General features: G+C 37.3%; 1 protein-coding gene across 7 annotated transcripts in view; it reads left to right on the forward strand.

Moving 5' to 3' along the window:
• DLG2 (discs large MAGUK scaffold protein 2) overlaps window positions 1–17,661 on the forward strand; it is a 1,019,609-nt gene that overhangs the window by 603,501 nt on the left and 398,447 nt on the right. For all 7 annotated transcript variants that reach the window (XM_061990809.1, XM_061990848.1, XM_061990864.1 and 4 more), the window contains one exon: window positions 6,149–6,202. In XM_061990809.1, coding sequence (XP_061846793.1) covers window positions 6,149–6,202 — 54 coding nt within the window. The remainder of the gene's footprint in view (window positions 1–6,148; window positions 6,203–17,661) is intronic.

The raw sequence follows: 17,661 nt of genomic DNA on the forward strand, positions 1-17,661 counted from the left end.
TGACTTTTTCTCTTTTCATAGTCTTACAGTTTGTAATTCCACTGTAAATATGACAAAAGGTTCTGTGTGTTCTGTGATCTTGAGGCCTCGTAGCATGCCAGAGAATTACTGTTTTGACATCTAAATTATCATTTAATCTTTCTTGCCATTGTGTGTCAATGTAAATCTATTTCTTGCAGTTGTGAAACTTTTGAAAATATGAAATTAATTTAAACTAATTCAGTGTTACCTTCAGAATTAGTTTGAAGGCCTCAAACAGTGTGACACATTGTATTTGAGAGATGCAGCATGCCCTATTCATGTACAAATATAGAAGAAGCTCTACTTCATATTACTAAGACAAAAAATGCTAACATTTTGACATAAAATGAAATTGCAGCTGAATATTCCAGAGGCTGATTTAGAATTTAGGGCTGACTATCTGGAAAGGTGAGCCCCTAACTCTGACAGATTCCACACAGCCAAGTGTCTGCAAAAGATGGTAATAAGCCACTGACAACTGATCTTACTTTTTACATGCATATACTATTGTACTACTCTGGATTTCACTATCCCAAATAAAATATTTTTGAGTTTACTTAAATGTAGCAATGTCAATAATGATGGTGATTCCTTAACAGGAAAACAAGCAATTGAGAGTCCTGAGCCAAATACAATTGGGAATAAGTATTGGTGCATAGTTTCAAAATAAGGACACTGTTTAGTGTTTTCTGGTTAAGAAACAATGTGTTATGCTCCTTATTTATAAAATAATTACTATACTATATATGACTACTATATATAATTACTATACTATAACTACTTAGGAAAGTAGTTGCATGGTCTGGTGTTGAATACAGCACTGCATAGTTAAAACAGGGAATTATCAGTGCTGCACTCAACCAGGATAATGCCAGCACTCGGGATAAAGGAAAAGTTCATCTCGTCTGAGAGGTGTGAGTCATGTCATACACTTGTAAAGAATTTAGTAGCAGAGTAAATGCTCATGAAGTAGACTGTGTGCCTTTCTGTTCTCCTTCTACTGGCTTCAAGTGCTTTCACTGTATCTTGCTTTTAAGTTGTGCTTTCGGTGGAAAAGCAACAAGACTGTTCAGCTTGCAGAAAGTCAGACAATCTCATAGATTTGTGGAAGCAAAGTCTGTTGTGCCCAAGTCTTTGAAGAAGGAAAAAAAAAACATTCCTCTTTCTTTTTTTTTCCCCCAAAGCTATTCAAGTTTTGTCCCAGCTATGCCAATCTGTCACTGCAGCTGTCAGTGTGATGCCTTTTCTTTAAAGCAGCAAGATGCCTCAGCTGAAAGCACTGCTTCTAGTCAAGGGCAGGGAAAAGGTCTGTGTGGGGAGCAGTAGTTGTGAGGCTGACAGCCCTCATAGTACGTTATCAGCATAATACTTAATGTATAGGTAAGAATCAGGGCAGAAAGGAAAGTGAATGAGGAAAACAAGATCACTCAATTGACTACACTCAGTCAAATCCCCTCTGTTACTCATTAGTTTGGACTTATTTTGCAGCTGCAGAATTGTGAATATGTTCACAATGGCCTCTTCCTAGATTTAAAATCCAATTGCAAAGTCTGTGAGCCCTCTGTATAACACCTGACTTAAGAAAGGGCAGAACTAATTGCTACTGATTTGAATTCATCGTGCAAGTTAGGCAATTAGACATGTCACATTTTAAAACTCCCTACATTTAGATAATTTTTTTAGTTCTTATCAACTGTCATTTCTCTTAAAGCTGTGTCCAATCTAAGCCTTTTTTTCTAGAGTTCTTTTATATCTGGGAAAAGCTATGTAAAGAATAATTAAATGGCTTCTGAGCAAGTCAAAGGGAAGAACTAGGAATAATGTCATTATCTTTGTCTTCCAGAAACCCGTGTCTTCTTCTCAGCCCATCTCAAAACTTAGAGCTACAAGTTTATATTTGTGGAGGTATATAGATTAAGACAGACAAGAGGTAGTGCTGTTGCAAAGACACTGTAAGCAGAGCTTTGAGAGAGAGTCTAGAATTTTTCTTGCATGTATTAATTTATGCACAACTTGAAGTATTCTTCATGAGCTGATGAAATGCTATGATAGATGTGTCAGTGTTCTCTACAAGAAGTATGCAGATATCTGGGTATCTTATTTGTGAAACAGTGGAAGTTACACATTTTTAAGTCAGAATAGATATAAGCATGTCATCTTGGAAGGCAAAATCCTTTTGACTACCTGATGCTACTGATCTTCTCTTGACCTATCCCTTGAGTAACTTCCCTGTGATTACAAGACTATTTGAATGCTGTTGTGTATTCCATGGCTAGAACTATATTTGGAGCTCTCTCCAGTGGTTGCAACCTGTCTTCTCAATTCTGCATGATTAAAGCATTCTACTTTTCTTTAAAGCATGAGCTAGAAATAAAATACTAACAAAAAACATTAAAATCATTTCCAAATGCAGTGTTACAGCTCAGTTTTTTTCAAATTGCCATGTTAGAGACACTGAAGCAAAATGTTTGTATTAAATCAGTTTTCCCAGTCAAAAAAGAAAACCTCAGTCACCACACAGACTCACTTTTGCACACATACACATGCACAGATAGAAACAGGAGGAACAGAAAAGGAAAATGCACTGAAGATATTAGTTGTGACTGAATGATTGTAGTCACTATATCCAACTGAAACTTGCTCTGTGAATTTTCTCAGGCCCATCTGTCTGATCAGGATGAATACCTCAGTAGCAGTAAATCATCAGTTTAATAGTTGAAGTCCAGCTTTTCCAGTTGGTAAAGAATACATCAAGTACTGTGTTTAAATGACCTCTAAAAGATATTCTTGCTTGAAAGCCGCTTCTTTAGAGGTTCTGTGGGTAGGCTAGGCAGGGAAGGATCACACTATACAAAGGAGCAGCTTAAATGCTCAGACCTTTGCCATGGTAAGAATGACAGGTCAAGCGAGAACCTGGGACTCAGGATTAGGCAGTAAACTGACAAACAGAAACATCCCGATGGGTGCCTCCAGGAATCTGTGTCAAAACTTCTGAAGTACAGAGGAGAGGTGATTGCAAAGAGGCAGATCAATTTACAAAGAGTAAATTGTTCCTTGCCAACCTGACAGCTTTCTGTGATGAGATGACTAGCTCTGCAGATGAGGGGAAATCAGTAGGTGTCATTTGCTTTGATTTTAGTAAGGCTTTCAGCACAAATTCTCAGTCTTGTAGACAAGTGAGAGAGGTAGTGAGTGGATGGATATACTGGAAGATGAACGGGACACTGGCTAGACCACCAGATCCAAAGGGTACTGGTCAGCCTTTCAGAGTCCAGCAACTGATGGTATATTATTTGTGGTGTTTCCATGGAATTAATACTGCTGCTAGTGCTGTTTAATATCTTCATTAATAATCAGAATTACTAGACAGAGTGCACTGTCAGCAAGATTTTAGACACACCAAACTGGACAAAGCAGACGATTCATTGGACAGTTGCCATTCAGCGAGATCTCAGCAGGCAGGAGAAATGGCCTGAGGGGAACTCCACAAAGTTCAATGTGGGGAATTTCTGAACCTGGACAAAATAGAAGGTGCAGCAGTCCCAGGTAGACACATTCTGGCTAAGCAGCAGCTTTTCAGAGTGAAGAACAAGTTGCACATGACTCAGCCATGTCTCCTTGTAGTGAGTGGTAAAGAGTAACAGCAAAGTGGACTACATTAGTAACAACTCGGCAGTTTGAGGGACATCAGTTGCCTGTGAGACTGCATCAGGAGTACTGTGTCTAGCTCTGGATTTCCTGAAATGCCAAAGTATGCTGGATGGAGGGTAGCTACGATGGTGGTGCACAGAACAGTGACTGGGTCTGGTGCACAGCACATTCAAGAAACAAGAGTGTTCAGTTTGTTCAGCTTGGAGAGAAAGAGGCTGTGAGAAGAATCGCATTGCCATTTTCAGCCATCTAAGGGATGGCTAGAGAGAAGACAAAGCCAAACTCGGAGATACACAGAAGTAGGAGACAACAGACACAAGTTGCTTTAAGGGAAATTCTGAGTAGGTAAAAGAGAAAACTTTTATCAGTGAGGGTGGTGTAGCACTGGAACAGGGTTCCAGCAAGGCTGTTGAAGTCCTTCTGAACGCAATTGCAACTGATACTGTGAAGGATCTGCAGGTTTTTTTTGTGCTTGTAAGATGAAGTACAGAAGTAACTAAGTTCTCAGAAGAAATTCCATGTCTTCTATATATTATTTTTGTAGTGTTCCCCACAATTACTAGTTTCTGATCAAGAAAGCTCATCAGCTTTACCTCAAGAAAATCTGAGGCAGATATAAGGCTTTGTTTTTTGATTAGCATTGATTGGCGATAGTATGAGAATCGTTTGAAAAATGACAGCTGAAAGAAGTTAGCTATTTTAATAGATATTGGTTTTTAAAGCAATGTAAAGATGCTTTTTGTATAATATGTAAAAAATAAGATAAAATCAATACTGTAAAAAAATATATATTTCTCCTGTAGGTAAGTTTTCATGTAAGTAAAAACTAAAAAGGAACTATCTTGTTTAATCTGCAGTGACGATGCTGTTATCATTCCATATGCCTAAAACTAAAAATATTATAATCATATGGCCTTCAGCTTTTATCTATCACTCCAAAGTGTCCAGTGTTTGTTATGGGGCACCATGAGAATAAATGGATATGGGAGTATAATATCTTTTCAGATACTGAGCATTTTAATTTTAAAATATACCTTACTAGGATAATTGATACATACCATGAAATGTATACACACCAAATTGTATGCATTTCATTTTTAGTTTTTATTCACAGACTACACAGCTGTCTATAGATAATGGCATTCCTCATCAGCAGCTGTTGTGTAGTAAAGTAAAATTTCTTTAAACATGGAATTGTCTTTCAATAACCGCAACAAAACTGGAAAGAAACTGATATTCTCAAAGTATTTGAATTGTTGCACTAATATTACACTCTGAATTTGGGTTGTGTTACTTAGATTTTGAAATCCTCCAGTGAAAATCTGACAATGGAAATATGAGCAGTGTTTTCAGTAGTGCTGTAATCACACCTACCATGCACAAAGAGCCCCTGTGGTCTGTATCAATTTAAAGTACAGTCAGGTATTCGTTGGCCTGTGCATATACAAGGCAGATAAGGAGAACTAAGGAGCTGCTATCCTAGGTATTACTGTGTTCTTCAGCCTGATACAATGCCTGAAGAGCCTCTCCTGACCAAGCAGGCACTAAGCAGGCAGAAAAGTACCTTCCATCACTTTTTGTACTACACTGACTACATGGTGATCCTTTTCCTCCTGAATCCTTGAGCTATTAACAATCCCATCTCAGCAGTCCTGTCTCTGTCTCTCATTTTACTTATGGTGTGTGGCTCTACTCTACACTTTCTCACAACTCTGTAGTTTTCTCCAGACTCTGAGCCAAGATTATGCAGTTGAGTCTTGGGTCACCACTACTGCATCCCAAAGTGGGAAGAGGAAATGGTTAGGGCATTTTAAGTGGCTAGAAACTAACCTGCATATGAGTTTCATCAATAAGTTAAAGATTGAATCGGGCAGTTTTACCAACTCATAAGTCTTTCTAAAGTGGGTCTATGTTTCAAACTGAACAGCAATTGAGTGCACCTGAACCATGAAGAATATATAGCTTTGACATAGATATCATAATATATATTAATAATATAGATATACTATATACCTAGATACACTGATAAGTAGTGTAAACATTAAATTTTGAGGTTTATCCCCTGTAAAGATCAGTTGATCACCTTGGTTTTGCTCAAACACAAAAAGTGGACTTGTAAGGTAAGACAAGCTGAAACCCTCATCCCCAAGATCTCCTATTTGTAAACTGAATACATTGTATTTCTTACAGTTCTACTCAAAAGTGAATTAATAGTTATTATTTATTCAGGATGTGATCCAAAGCCTAATGAAATTGAAAGGAAGGATGACAGTGAGCTGTGATTTGGAGGCTGAGAATCTATTTCCTTCATCCTTCATTAAACAGTACCCAAAGTTATGTACTGTTGTACAATGTGAATTCAATGGGAAGACAGGCTTTTAGACTGTTAATTTGATGTATCCTTGTGGGCATTTCAATATTAATGAATTTCAGATTTTGAAATTTCTTTCTTCTTTTTTTTTTTTCTTCCTTTCAGGCAAGCCCTGCCCCTATAATTGTCAACACAGACACCTTGGACACAATCCCTTATGTAAGTACTGATTTTTTAATTAATATGTAGAATTTGCTTGTTTTGCCACAGAAATTCTATTAAGTATTGCACAGAAGTTATGAACAAATCTTGCAATGAATCTTTTTACAGTTACACGGTTAATTCTTTTCTAGAAGAAGAAATTAGGAATAATAACTGTGAAAAGGGTGTTTATATGCATGTAATTTGTGGTTTACACTTGTATACATATACGGTAATTTTTAAAACTAGCCTTTGTTTGAAAAAAATCCCTGTAATTTCATAAAGCCTTTTCTCCATACTAGTAACATAAAGTATGAATATTTTCTTTTTAGAGGAGTATACACCCTCCTAATTATTAAGAAGATACTTTGATGCACACTGTAATATTAAAATGGTGCAAATAGTTCTTCATTTGTCTGAACATATTCTTTTTTTAGGTATAATCTGTTCACAATAAATAACAACACAAACTAGATGGCTTCATATTTTCTTAATATCTTGTTTTATGCCTTCTAGAAAAAACAATTTTAGAGTTTTGCATGTTTTTATTAGAGTTTCAAAAATCTGCTTTTCTACTTGTATGTGATATTATTGTCATTTTAGAATGTAAAAGCAACTATGGTAGAAGATAAAGAACGCAGAAAAAGACAAAGAACGCAGAAAAAGACAAAGTGAATCCATAATAAAAGGAGTAACAGGCTTATGTTATTAGTGGGAAGAAAAGCAAGAAAATGAAGCTGGCCAGCTAGTATCTAATCTTTCTCCTTGCATTCTCTTAGTTATCTTTTTAAAACTCCTAATTAATGTCACTCATCTGTTGTGTTTTGTCCACATCTGTTTTTTACGATACCAGTGCATAAGCCTAATTATCCACCTACACCAATCATATTGCTGGGTTTTGTCCTTTAGATGAGTATTGATGAGGAAGTTTAATAGGGGTTGCCTTGGACAGATTGTTTGTTTCTGACAGTTCATAGAACTTAGAAATTACTGTGCAGAACACATGCAAAGATCACAGCCAAGAGCAATTTAGAAGAATGACACTGCTGGAAAGCAGGAGAGAATTAAATGCCTTGTTGGGAATTTCAGCTAGTGGGAAGGGTGGAAAAGTTGAATAAAATGTCTCTGTTTCATTCAGAAAGCATTCAGCTTTCTTAAAGTGCTTCCTATAATTTCTAAGTCTCAGTTTTCCTTCCTTACATCAGAACCATCTGTTGTGGTCCCCACTTTCAATAGGTCTGGCTTTTCTTCTGTTTTCATGAGACATTTTACACTTAGTGTTCTTTAAATCTACTAAGAATGACATTGTGAGTCCCAGTTCTCATTTCCAGTGCTGGACCTGTGCCCAGGATACTCTGCAGCTACAAAGCTCAAAGTCCTAAATATCATTGCAATTACAGTAGTGACAAGATGTTCAATCAATATGATTTATTCCCATAACACAGTCTATCAATACTTATACACTTTTATACCGTTTTTATATTAGTGTTCCTTTCTCTTTTTTTTTAAAAAAAGCACAAATGACTGAACACATTCTAGAGAAATATTGACAGTAGACTGAAGAAGTGCCCATGTCTCCAACACTTGATGCGAACTAGATAAATAAGCAGAAGGTGCTTGTTGTAAAAATAGACAATTCTGAATTAGTCACCTTGCTCTTACCTGGTGCATGGAAAGAATTGTAGTGCTTTGATATGGGACATAGCAGTGCTATCAAAGAGATTTAGACTAGCTAGTAAGAAATATCAAGATGAAGTATATCAGCTGAACCCAAGCCACTGCTGCACTACCTCAAAAAGCATGGGGTCTTTTCTTTAGAAATAGTCTTTTTTTTTTCTGATTAGGATTTGTATGCATGATCATTTTTCAAAATAGGACAGGCAGACATACATATCACAAAAAAAATGGCCTCTTCCTCTAACATATTTGGTTCAGTGGGTTGGGAGACCTGTGTTTTCATTCCTACTCCTGGTTTAGTTTGATTTGGTTTCATTTCATGGTATTTCCTCTGCTAGGAGGGTGCCGCAGTCACTGGGCCAGATACATGTTTGCATCCCTGCCTAGCCCAGTGAACCTTTCAAAATGAGATTTAAAACAGCTTGTAGTGAGTTGACTCTGGCCAATAGCCAAACACTCTTCTCACTCCTCTCTCCTGTGACTCAGGTTAGAGAAGCAAGGGCAAAATGGGGAACAGAGAATGTCTTGATGTTGGACAAGCTCTGTTCAGTAATAGTTTAAACATTGGTGTATTACCTACATTGTTTCTGCAACAAATCAATGTGTGAGTTACTATGAAGAAAATTAACTTGTTCCCAGCCATATATAGTACAGGCTATAATACAGTGTCAGGTCTATATCACAACTTATAACTCTATGGGGTATTACTGGAACTTTGTCTCTCAAATATTTGGAACGACAGAGGAAAGTCTTCCCAAGCTGGATGAGTTAAGTGTTTGATAATCCAATCATCATAATGTCATTTATTTTACAGGAAATAGAATTTGGCATGTATGCTCTAAAATCTATTTTTCTGACAGATAATTCAGAGAGATAACAGAAAGTTAGATTTAATTGTTATTTTGAATCTTGAACATGAGTCATGCACCTGCCTTTTCAGCACTGTCAGGATTTCCAAATATACTTGGAGGAAGATTGTAAATGCCTAAGGACAACTCTGTTTAACTATCCTTAGACTTAGCTAGTTAGTTATTCAAGCTTCTGAAAAGTGCCATTTTTTGTAGTTACCACAAAAAGCATCTAATATTATTGGAGCAAGTTATTTTATGGATCAGAGAATCCAAGTTTCTGTCCAAAGCCAAAAGCAGTCATTATGTGAGCACAGAGTATCTAGTCCTCTCATATAACCATAGCATGTCTAAAACACTCAGAAGTGCTGATATTCAGGACTAGTCATCTATTCAGCCCCTGTCATCAAGCCTCAAAGCAAACTTGGAGTCCCAGTAGCCTATGAGAGAAATAGGCAGAACTATTTAGATCTTACCAATTGGAACATATTTCCTATGATCACACTCTTTTTCTCATATCCTCTTTTCCTCTAGTCTTAAGTGTTTTTCTTATAATTCTTTCATTTAAATGTGCTTTCCACAAATCTGAGTACCATTTCTAAATTAACTTGTTACAAACAATTAAAAAGCCGGTGGGTATATACAAGTGATACATCTCATGAAAATCGTTGACATATTAGTTTTTGATGCCTGACTCTTGGGCTTTTTTAAGATGCTTTTTGTGACAACTTGTTAATGCTGTCCATTCATCTTTTTGGAGAAAAAAAAATGCTGTTTTTTAAAAGAATAACATTCTTTTTTATGAAAACCTATTTTTTCTTAAGTAATTGTAATTTTCGTTGTATTTACCATAACAAAGCTAAGGAAATCATTTAATGCCACACAGAAATTATTAGTCATTTTCAAATTTTAAGCACTGGAATAAACATGGATTTGAAAATTTTGGTGAATCAAAATGTTCATACTTTTCTCTGACATTAATAGCCTGATAGACCCCTAAATAAGGTCAAGGTAGTTTTAGCTTTGTGGCATACAAGATGGAGACTTGTCATGATTTTCATTAGCTGTTAGCTCAGTGGCATGAGAAACCCATCTTACTGTTTTGTTTTAGGAAGGTACCTTAACACGTTTCTATTTTAATGGTAGCTCTGCTCATCCTCTTTGCCACTTTCTTCCAAAAATTCCTGAGTGTTTTCAGAGGGAAGAGGCCTCACAGCAAGGATTAGCATTCACAAAGCATTTTCAAATGTAATGTTTCCACTGGACCACCAGAGAGAAATTTCCTTTTTACAGTTGGTATACAACTGGTAAACTTCATGATTTGCCTCATTAACATTCTAATGATTTAAATTCATGTAATTAAACCTTTTGCTACTGTTGACATTCTTCAAACCTTTCATCTCAACAGTTAGAAAAAAACCTCCCGGCATCCCATGATGTGCTGTTTTTCATCAGGGTGCTTTTTCTTAACTGAGATTTTTAAAAAGCCCTCATACTATTATACTGTGTTATTCCTTATAATTTTGGACTACAGTGAATAACAAAGGAAACAGTTAATTAACTTTGTTTCTAGGTTCAGTGACTTCAAAACTTTGGCTGGCCAAGCTTTGGATGTGGGAATAAATTTGATAGGAAGCTTCGATGGTACAAAACGAATTATTCTGTGGCATTTTAAGCACAATTAAACATTTGTGGGAGTTTGTTCTCTATTCTTTGGCTGTAAATTTTAGATCTTTTTGTATAATGAGAAGAATTAATTTATCAACATGTGAATCATCTCAGTTTCTCTGTTGCATAGAATAAGCCTAATTTATTTCTTTTTTAGTTTCCAAAATGCTGTATAGTCAAGTTGAAAGTAGCTATACGGCTAGCTTTGCTGCATCACTTGCAGAAATTGATGGGAATCTTCCTATTTATTTTATGATGGGATTTAATTTTGCTTTCATCTTTAACTAAAGATTAATATAATTTCACTCAGGTACCATTGCTGTTTCCCTCCTCCCACTGTCTTCTCACAGTCATAAGGTCTAAGGAATATGTACTTTATTCTCCTTTTGGTCCCAATGAATTCGTCATTTTTTCAGTCTCCCATTAGTTTTCCAAATTACTGTTATTGCTGTCATTAATAGTAGTATTAAAACTATTTTTACCATTTATTTTTATTGTTATTGCTGGTTTTCTTTGCTAATTGTGTTGTCTGTGCTGAGTTCTGTGCAGATACACTCAAGTTGTGTCCTAAAGAAGTGATTTTCAAACTACTTCAGTTATGTTTTCCTGAGCTGTAATCAAATCTTCATATTGTTTTACACATGCCTGAGCATGGCCATGCAGATGGCTGTGCAGCTGTTTTGGTGGATCCCTGCTTAGGGACACCAGGAGCTCTGACCCTTTCCAGAGTGTGGCAGTTGCTCTCTGACAGCTCCTGTGCGGGCAAGTGTGAGGGCTGTGATGATGCCAAAATGAAGAGGTTAGGCCAATTTTAAGCTTTCTCCCAGTCAGCCAGTGCACTTTAGCACATTAGAAGGAGGAATATAAAGAAAAATGCAAAGAAAAATAAATTCTTCCTATTCTGACTGTAAAAAAATGGGGAAAAATTTACAAATTGTTGAGAGGCAGTCAGTGCTCTAAAGGCTTTTATTGGAATCATTATCTTATTATCTCAAATGACTCTTATATTTTCCAAATTGTTAAACACCATTTTTGTTGTGTGTTTGTTTATACTCATCATTCAGTCTGACAGTTAATGTGGATTACAATGGCAAAGCTAAATCTGGTATAGCTCTGTGCTAATTTTTAAAAGCTGTATTGGCTTGTCTTCTCTGTTTTGGCCCTTGAATCTTACCACAGTAGTGTTTGTCCTGGCAATCACTGCTGTGTTCTGCATGTGACTATTTCTGCAGTGAGATAAGAGATCTTTTTATTTTATAATCAGTATTGACAAGATTGATTTCAATCCTGTTTATAAAATATGTTGCAATCATTAGTGAGAAAGGTGCCACATAACAGAAGACTAATGAACTAACATAGAGCAACTCTCCTTAAACACATAAATACAGAGAAACCTTCATCCTGCCATCTAATGACTTAAATGGATTTTAGCACAATGGATAACAAATAAAATATGTTGTTGTTGTCCAAAACCCAAATAAAAACTACAGAATGGATCTTACAGTGTCATTTATTTTGCTTCTATTTCATACCCATTATTTTTCTACCTAAAAATCAATATATTTCAAACCTATTTTTTTAATATATACTGATTTAGGAAGGAACAGCTTTACAAAAGGGGCTAAAACAATTCTGGTGTAAAAATGTCAGTTTTTTCTTGGTTTCCCTTTTAAAAATCCCCTTTGAATATTTAAGCTTCAACAGAGGCATGATTTTTAACTAGGAAAAGCAACTCTTTAAAGTAAAATAATTGGAAGACTTTCAGAGATTTATTTTCAATAGGAATTAGCACTGCTTTGCACATCAGAGTACTACATATCACGTTACATAAGAAATCAGAAGAAAACCTTCATTGTGTGTGGATATAGGCAGAAATATCAATAAATCCAACAAGTGAAAGCAACTCTTGGTCATGTATCTAATTTATTCCTTCACATTTCTATTCTGCAAAATTATAATACACATTTTCAATTGCCTGTGAATAACCCTGGCCTTTGGATTCAATCAAGTTCTTACTATAGATGTTTGAGTGAAATGCTGCCATTAGCAGACTGGTAGGGGGGAGTTACTGAACTGTAAAAAGTTATACACGTGTCTGTCCCTTTGCTTTCAGTGGACACAGCATAGAAAATGTGTAATGTCTCATACATTTTTGGTTTAGACTACTTAGACTGCATGTCGTTTCATCCAGATCAGGGGTATACTTAAGAAGCAAGTTCCCTGCATTTACCAGTCTTTAGTTCACACACTTAGGCTTATGAAGCAGACTTTCTGACAAAAAAAAAACCTAAACATTCTTCTGGACACCCTCTAACCCACTGTCAAGCAGTAAGTCCTTTGTGTGGCACTGAAATAAACCCTCTGAAAGAGTGTGGTGGTTTAGCCCTGGCTAGGTGCCAGGAGCCCACCAGGTCTTTCTATCACTCCCCCTCCTAAAATGGACAGGGGTGAGAGAAATAGAATGAGAGATTTATGAGTCAAGGTAAGGACAGAGAGATCACTCAGCAATTAGTGTCACGGGCAAAACAGACTCAACTTGGGGAGAAAAAAACTTTTGATTTTTTAATAAACCATCAGAACATGGAGAAGTAAAACTGAATCTTAAAACACCTCCCTCCACCCCTCCTCTTCCCAGGACTTTGCTTCCTCCCCTCCCCCAGCAGTACAGGGGATGGAGGCTGTTGTCAGTTCATTACAGATGGACTTTGCTGCTGCTTCTCCTCAGGGAGAGGCCTCCTCACACTTCCCACTGTGGGGTCCCTCCCATGGGAGACAGTCCCTCACAACTTCTCCAGCATGGATCCTTCCCATGGGCTGCAGGTCCTTACAAACTGCCCTAGCATGGGGCCAAATACCTAAAGGGTGAGTGTCAGGAGGATGGAGCCAGGCTGTTCTCAGTGATGTCCAATGATAGAACAAGGGGCAATGGGTACTATGTGGAGCATAAGAGTTTCCAAAGAAACATAAGGAAGAAATTCTTCACTGTTCAGGTGAGGGAGCACTGGAACAGGCTGCCCAGATGGGTTGTGGAATCTCCTTTGGAAATATTCAAAACCCACCTGGACAAGTTCCTGTGTGACCTACTCTAGGTGGTCCTGCTCTGGCAGGGGAGGTGGACTGGATGATTTTTCAAGGTCTCTTCCAACCATTAAGAGTCTGTGACTCGTTTTTCATCCCTTTTTTACATAATAAAACCCCATGTTACTTTTATTGCATTGATCTGCTGAATCAACCTCAATGGTAATTTTTATACAGTAGCAAATCCAAATATACCACAGATAATCTCTGTTTTCCTGATCTCAATAATCTCATCTCTCATAATTTTCTATGGAAGATTGACTTAGTTGGTGGACAACAGAAAGTAAAGATGCCTACAGGAGATAAATTCCCATTTTCTGAAGATTTTTAATAAGAAGAAATGACAATTGAAGTGCATTTGTGCATCTTACGTTAACATATTCAGTCAGATGTCAAGTGATTTGTACCTGTAAATTGTCAAGTAATAGTTTAAAACTTGAGATACTTTTTAATCAGAAATTAATTGTGCTGAGTATGTGATGCTTTATGTTAACTTGGCAAAAAACTATACTTGGATTTTGGCAAGTGTGATTGCTTCATTCTCGACACAGCTTTACTGGGCAGTAGTATGATCATAACCAAACTGATATTGTTTAATGTTCACATTCAGGAATTAGGCTTTGCAAAGGTAGTGGAAAGGTGAGCATGCCACACTGGTTTTATCTTGAAACCATTGAGCTGTAATAATTTTTCAAATAATGTGCAGCTTGTGAGGCTGATTAATTGCTCTGATTTCACTACCAACTTTCTCTTTAGTAGAAGCAGATTGCTGTTATCTTAATAGTGCTCTTCTTACTCCACAAATTATGAAAGTCTCCAACTATACATATGACCTTTTGTTATTCCCTCAGAGGACAAATGTAACTTGCAGTTGCTGCTTTCAATATTGTTTCATTTCTTTTTAGAGGCCTTGTGTATTACTTTGAAGTTTAGAAAATCTCCAGGCATTTGATTTTCATTTAGAAGGACACAAATACATTCTAGTTTATGGAACTTTTTTTCATATATCATGACATTTTTGAAAGATGCCTATCTTTCTCTCAAAATAGGGACCAATTTCCAAGAATCATTCTCATGACTTGAGGAGACTGATTTCATCAATAAGACAGGTTGGTGTTTAGTTGGGACTGGGCACCCCCATTTCAATTACATGTCTCACTGAAACTCATCTCCATAGGCAGTTGTGATGGAGGAAAAGAAAAGATTCTTGGCTTTCCACTCTGTTCCTGAAGTACACATCTTTTTTTATTATTATTTTTGGCTATATCTAAAACCTAGTTAGTTTATACTTTGTAGATATTCCCCTGATTTACTAAAAGTTGGGATTTAACATTGTATATTTTTTGCCATTATACACAGTTTGGGCACATTTCTTATTTTCAGGTGTCTTTCTAGCCATTGTTCTTTCCCTGGTAATTCTTAGTGATGGATGAATGAATGAAAAGGATTATGAAAACAATTTTCCTTGTCACCTTTCTAATCTTTCTGTTTTGGTGAGAACATGAGGTGCATGGCAATGAACATTGGTCTGCAAAGTTATACTTTCTTGTTCACAGTTTAACCTTGCATTGTGTTGTAGTCTGTGATAGCAAAAAAATACTCTATTTTTAATACATGTACATTAATTATTACAAGCTTTTGGAGGGCTGCTGAATTTGGTAGCCTGATAGAGCTGAGGCTGCTGCAACTGTATGCTGCAAAATCCAATCAATATCAAGGCTGAGCCTATATTCTTAGTAAGCATATACACAAATAGGGCATGTATACAGGAATATACATGGTTGAACAAGAGTCACACAGACACAATCAGCCCACGCACCAGTGTCCCCCTCTCCTCTATGTGTATGTATATAGAATCATAGAATTGTTTCAGTTGGAAAAGACCTTTAAGAACATTGAGTCCAACCACTAACCTCACACTGCCAAGTTGACCATTAAACCATGTCCCTCAGCACCTCATCTATGCATCTTCTAAATATCTCCAGGGATAGTGACTCCACCACCTCCCTGGGCAGCCTGTGCCAGTATTTAAAATAGATAGATAGATATGTAAAATGCAAAAACTGCCAGTAATTGGATTTAAACACTTGGTCAACTCAATAGAGATGGCCCCAGATCCTTGCTGTCCTAGACACTGGAGATGCTAGTGTGCAAGCCCTTGAGGCTTGCAGGAGCTGCAGCCCCTCTCCAGCTGCTTGTATGGACCCCTTTTTATGCAGCAACACATACCTGCCACACACACACACATACCATGCGTTGCTCCAGTAACTGAGCCACACAGTCCATCCCATACCTGGCCCTGGCCCCTGCTCTTCCACCAGCACAGTAATACACACACATAAATGGGTGCCAGTCAGTGCCAGGATCCTAAAGCCTGTTGTGCAGTTGTCATGGACCTAATGTCCTTCCAGTAGCCAGCACCTTCATACACACACAAAATAGAGCAACTCTTATCCCAGAATGTAGGTAGAAATGGAGTTTAATAGAAGACATGACAGACAATGCTTAGCAAGTGCGGGGCTCGGATAGAGTGCACTGACCCGACTTCTTTACATGTGACTGGCTTTTTTTATCCTATTTTCCCTAGTTTTCCATGCTTCTTCCTAAGTACCTTTACCCCTCCTTTTTCCACACCTGTTGGTTCTTTCCCTAAAAATCTCACGTCTTGTAACAATGCTAAAACATTCATTCCCTGCATCCCAGAGCACGTCCCACCTCATACGTTTCCCAGATTGTAAACTGCTCGCCAGTTATGGTGCTGGTGTCACCTATAGCCCATGGAGATGAGGTTTCTTTGGGAGGTCTCTGAAGGGATTAAAATGATTACTCCTCCTGCCCTTGTGTGTGTGTGTGCACACCTTTGCTGGGCTGACAGCTCCTGCGATGAGCCTGGGAGCAGCCAGGCAGGGTGTTAACGTGGGTTCCCTCACCAGCCTCTGACTCTCTGTGTTCCTTTCGGGGAGTGCAGATGAGCTTTTATCACATACCATACCACAGCAGATTCCAAATATGGGATGAAGCAGAAAAAAAATGAATCCTGAAAAATAACAAGTCTGTGGAGCAGATGTGTTAGAGCATGCACAGTGTAGTAAAGCCCAGAAATGCCTGTTTAGCGGATTTTGATGTCCAGAAGGATTATTAAACACAAATCTACCTATGATGATCACTGACCACTAACTTTCTTACATATTGATAAGAACTAGAATATTTTCCCAATGTGAGAAATAGTTTACAGTTTAGATATGGAAATCAGAGATTTCATTATGTCAGGAAACCTATGGAGAACATACTAAAGATACTTCATGTAACTGATCAAGTATGCTCCACTTCTGAAAAGGGATGATGCAATACTTGACATTTCAAAGTGGTATTGCATAACATGAACCATTTTTGAAGTATTCCTGTGTTGCAGTTTTGCATTTTAGTGGATTAAAAACACTGTTAGAATATTTTTTCTGCCCTAGCTTTTTTTCCCAACAGCACTTTCCTAATCTGAGGGAGTTTATTGTGCATTGCGAGCATTTTGTGCTTATTTTTTAAGAGTAATATGTGTCAGGATTTTCTCCAGCTTTATTTTGGCTTTTTCCTTAGTACATTAGGAAAGTGCCCCTGCTGTTGCAGGCAGTATTTAATAGATAATTAAAAGCATATTTATTGTTTTAATACTGAGGTAATACATAACAATTGTTTCAAATGTATAATTCAGATTCACCTTTCAAGATTTCATCTTTTCATTGAAAATCAAACTGAAGATTGGATGCAAGTAGATTTAAGTTGAAGAAACTTTTCTCACACCGTGAAATTTGTCTCAAAGTGATGCAAACCAGTTTTTCCTCCCAAGAAAGCCGAGAAGCATTGGGAACAATTTGCTGAATTTTGGCTAGGAATAGATTGTGACTGGTAATGATCAGTCATGCTGTATTAGCTGCTTCTCAGGGCACGCACTGTTAATCCCTGTGAACAACAGTTACATCAATTTTCTTTCCCTCAGCTTATGAGGAGGAGCAGAAAAGCACTTTGATTTTGTCTCAGCCATTCAGATTGTCTTTTTTTTTTTTCTGCAGCAAAATTAATTGGGCATGAGGGAGCTGTTCTGCTATGCTTTTAGTTGTAGAGTGCAGAGGACTGTGGCTCCCTGCCCATACATACCCTAAAGAGTCTTCCAAGATTTTAAGAGAAGCAGTGAACCTTTCTACTGCTATAAAA

Source organism: Colius striatus, chromosome 1 (genome assembly GCF_028858725.1).
Source record: "Colius striatus isolate bColStr4 chromosome 1, bColStr4.1.hap1, whole genome shotgun sequence".
Classification (NCBI taxonomy): Eukaryota; Metazoa; Chordata; class Aves; order Coliiformes; family Coliidae; genus Colius; species Colius striatus.